This window comes from Puntigrus tetrazona, chromosome 1, assembly GCF_018831695.1.
Source record: "Puntigrus tetrazona isolate hp1 chromosome 1, ASM1883169v1, whole genome shotgun sequence".
NCBI classification, from domain to species: Eukaryota; Metazoa; Chordata; class Actinopteri; order Cypriniformes; family Cyprinidae; genus Puntigrus; species Puntigrus tetrazona.
Window position 1 is genome coordinate 2,757,756 of NC_056699.1, and position 4,007 is coordinate 2,761,762.

Genomic DNA, 4,007 nt, shown 5'->3' on the forward strand with positions numbered 1-4,007 from the left:
ATGAAATAAGTGTAAACACTCAAAACGGTAAAAACACCTTGTCATGCGCGTTCATGTTTTTGCATATGTTAAAAAAAAGATTAGTAAAATGTTAAAATGATTAATGTTAAAAAATATATAATATTTTTGTAACTCATTAAAGCATTCAAAAAAAATTTGGGGATTTTTTAAAGTATGTGTTTTATATTATTAACTGCGTTTTTCCTCAGCGTCTCTTAAAGCCAAACTCCACGCGTCTTGGTGAATCCAGTCCGTGTTTTTCCGTGTTCTCACACTCACCGCTGGGTTGTGCGGTTTGTCTGTGTTGGTGTATGTGTGTGTTTGAGAGAGAGAGGGAGAGAGGGATTGCTACTTTCTCTCCGCTGATAGAAACACACAGCAGAAGTTGAGAGCGCGCCGCTCCGGATCTATTCTGGAGGCTTCTCTGCTCTGCTCGCACACGCGTTCGTTCCGAGCGGATCCGTCGGAGAATTCTGCTATGAGCCGGATGCGACAGAAGGCGTGATTGATCATTGATGAGCGATTGCATGATTGAAACATTAGTCCACCTGCAGCTGGAGACGCCGGTGCGCTGAGCGCGTCTTGCGGGTTTTGCGCTTTTACGCATCGGCTGGATTTGCGCGCAGGAGGGATGTTGAAGACACCTGTCGTGGTTTTCACTTCTTTATCGCTGCTGTTGTCGCTGTCATGTGCTGGAGATGTAAAATCGCGCAGCTGCAGCGATGTGCGCCAGGCGTTCACGACCAAAGGCTTCAGTCTCCATAATGTGCCACATCAGGAGATATCAGGTGAGGACGAGGTGCCAACATCGTGCCACATCACAAACTCCTGCGACAGGCGCGTTCCTGCTTCCGTTTCAGTAAGAACGGCTCGCGCTCACGCGGAAGGTTCGCCTTCGGGTCCTATCGATCATTAATGGGCTTGATCGATGCTGATTTGCGGATGATTTACATGCAATGAACGAGGGGGGATTCGGTGACTTGATCTTTGAAAACTTTTCCTACCACAGCTGTCTTCTGTATTTATGGATTTAAAGGCAGCGCGGGGTCATTTAGCTATTGCGTTAATAGAAATGCATGTTATTTAACAGATATTGGTGTGATTGATTGTTAAAGGCGTGCATCTGAGTAAACACGACTTGGAGAAGTTGAAAAAGTCTCAATCTTGCCCATGCATACAGTACTTAAAAAGGTCATATTTTGTATTATCATTTAAAAAAAAAACATATACATAGCTTAAAATGAGCCGTTATGGGGCTGAACTATGATTGCTTTCAGTTTAAAAAAGCAAATATAATTTTGAGGTGCATTTATTCAACTTTTGCGAAACTTTCTGCATGTCTCCATGCAGAAACCCCGCGCCGTTAATGCACACCCAAACAAGCCGAACCCAGATTTTCTTCTGAAACTGACCGAAAATCTTACTTAAAACCACAAAAGAAAGGCAAGCGCGTAGCACAACAACTTCACAGTTGCATGCAAACCTTTATTCCCACCCAAAAAAAACGAAACACAAATTTTCGTCATCGCACGCTCGCAATCAGTTGTTAGTAAATCTGTTCGTTGAGATGCAGATCATGCAATCTATTCTAACATTGTAAGAGTTTTGCAGCTCTGCCTCCAATTAAAGCCCACTCGTGCAATCTCAACAGCCCCAGTAGGTGGCCCTACTCACTCAGTAGGACGAGCCCCTGTTTAGCATTGGATTTATGGAGTCCTTAAGGCCATAGTGTAGCTTTAATTCATACTCCATGCTGTGGCATAGATAGGCTTTTTTCTCTTTGTTATCTGTTGTGAAGTAATCACATTTGAGGGCTTCACCCAGTAAAAGCAGATTACCGCGGTAGGGACATAATGCAGAAGACGAGCGAATGTTGGAAAGGATAAGATAATGCATTCATAATGTGTCTGATCCCACAGTACAGTTGCATTTGGCTTAACGTGACATTTGTTGCTCGTTCTGACGGCGGGCTCGGCCCCGATGTGGCATGCCCGCGACGATGATGTTTGATTTCCGTGAAGTGCTTTCCAGATAAATTAAACATGCACATTGATTTTGGCGAAAGTTTGGCGGTGAATAATGCAGGAACGCAGGAATAGCGGCGACTCACAAGCGCAGAGATGGACCTGTGGGATGTGTGTACGAGCGGTGTTTTGTGCATTTCTAAAATAAGATTATTTTGTCTTTTCCCTGTGGTCTCAGCTGTGAGCATGTTGTCTTACGGCCGTTCTCCAAGGGAGCTCGGCCCCCGGGAGCATCTATAGTGTGAATGTCTGCTGTTGATGTTGGTGCATATCTGCGTACAGTATGTGCGTGTTCCTGCTGTGGTTTAGTGAGCCGTGATGTAAGTGCATGCGCAAATACATATCCGATGCAAATTCAAATCAGTTTAGTGTTGACAAAAGCGAGGGCGTTAAATTCAGAAAGCTTTTCTTGTGCAAGTAACCTGAAGTTGTGGTGCTTTAAGATGCTTGCTTATTCAGAGACTGCAGTAACTGTTGAACCTGTGTGTGTGTGTGTGTGTGCGCTCTGAAGAAATGTAGGTTTGGGGATTCAATTCGAAACGGTGTTCACTCAGAAATTGCTAGTATATTTCATACATAATTGCGAAAGAATGGGTTACAGTAGAAAGACCGAAATCGTGCTTCCTTGTAAAGCATACTGTACTCCAGTGACCTTTATTTACAACTTCAAAATAGTTTGAATGTCATTGCGTTAGATACGAAATACCAAAGCAAGTGTGTTTTATTAGAGTGGGGAAAAAAAAGCTAACCGACTTCATACGCGCAATCAAAGTCATTGAGGAAAAACGACACGGAGATGAATATTTTAGCATGCACTTGGATGTCGTACTCACATACGCTGAAGATGTCTTAATCTTAAGAACCTTATTAGCTTTATTTGCAGACCCATGCAAACTGCAATCGCATTTAATCACAATTATGCAATAAGTTAACTTTATTGGAAAGTTATCAAAATAAGCTTTGTTAGCCGGGATGGCAGCGTATGAATGCTTACCGTATATAGAGCTCAGTAGATTACAGTTTTGAGACAAACACATTAGATTTATTCATGCAATTGTAATATAAAAAATAAAAGATAGCTCAAGCACTTTTGTCAATAGTTATTATGTTATGTTATAATATGTTATGCCCCAACTACAGAAGAAATGCAACGCGAAAGGACTAGCATATAGACGAAAGATTGACCGAAATGACAAACCTCTAACTTGCCTTCCCGAAGTAAAACTAAATAAAACGTCCTAACACCAAAACAGAGAACAAAATGATTCACAAACAAAAACGGCGGCAATTTAGTATTTACTAAACTACTTACAGAGCCAAAACCAAGTTTAAAGGGTGATCCCAAAGTCTGTATCAAACATGCAAAGAGGGTCAAATAAACCAGCAATTCTTCAACACCTTCAACCAAAGCAAACAGTACTCACGAATCTCCCTATTATGGATTTTTGAAAATAAGCTTTCATGTAGCGACGGAAAACATCCGGCAATTTTCAGATTGGATGTATGAGGTTATTGTCTTGACTCTGAATCGTTGAAGCGAGTCCCAAGCCGGTTCCTGTTGACTTGTTGTGCGCACAGACCTGGGAAAACTTGTTTTTTGTGTTGGTCTGAATGTAAACGCAAATTCATTCTTAGCCACTAGGGGCAGCGTTTACTGCGACCAATCGCTGGAGGGGTTTGAAAAAAAAAAACGATCATTGAACGAATCGTTTGGGAGTCATTGAACAAATAAGGCGAAATAAATGCCTATAAAAAACCAAATAAATAAATGACTTCGTGTGCATGCCTTCTTGTTGTTTGGGATTATCAAAATCTAAATATGAACCTCTCGTAATCTGTAATGGGACACAAAACTCACCGCTCAGATCACAGCACGGCAAAACATAACTGCTGAGGAAGTGATGTTGTGACTTTTGAAGTTCTGTAGACCAATCAGGAGACGGCAAGAACAGGAGCCAATCAGGGGGCTTTCCCCAGGGAGAG

The 4,007-nt window shown here is 42.0% G+C and overlaps 1 protein-coding gene across 1 annotated transcript in view; it reads left to right on the forward strand.

The window, feature by feature from the left end:
- The first annotated feature begins 327 nt into the window (after window positions 1–327).
- The window catches only part of LOC122328837 (glypican-6-like), a 24,102-nt gene continuing 20,422 nt past the window's right edge, over window positions 328–4,007 (forward strand). Inside the window, exon 1 of the mRNA XM_043224891.1 lies at window positions 328–788. Coding sequence (XP_043080826.1) covers window positions 632–788 — 157 coding nt within the window. The 5' untranslated portion in view covers window positions 328–631. The remainder of the gene's footprint in view (window positions 789–4,007) is intronic.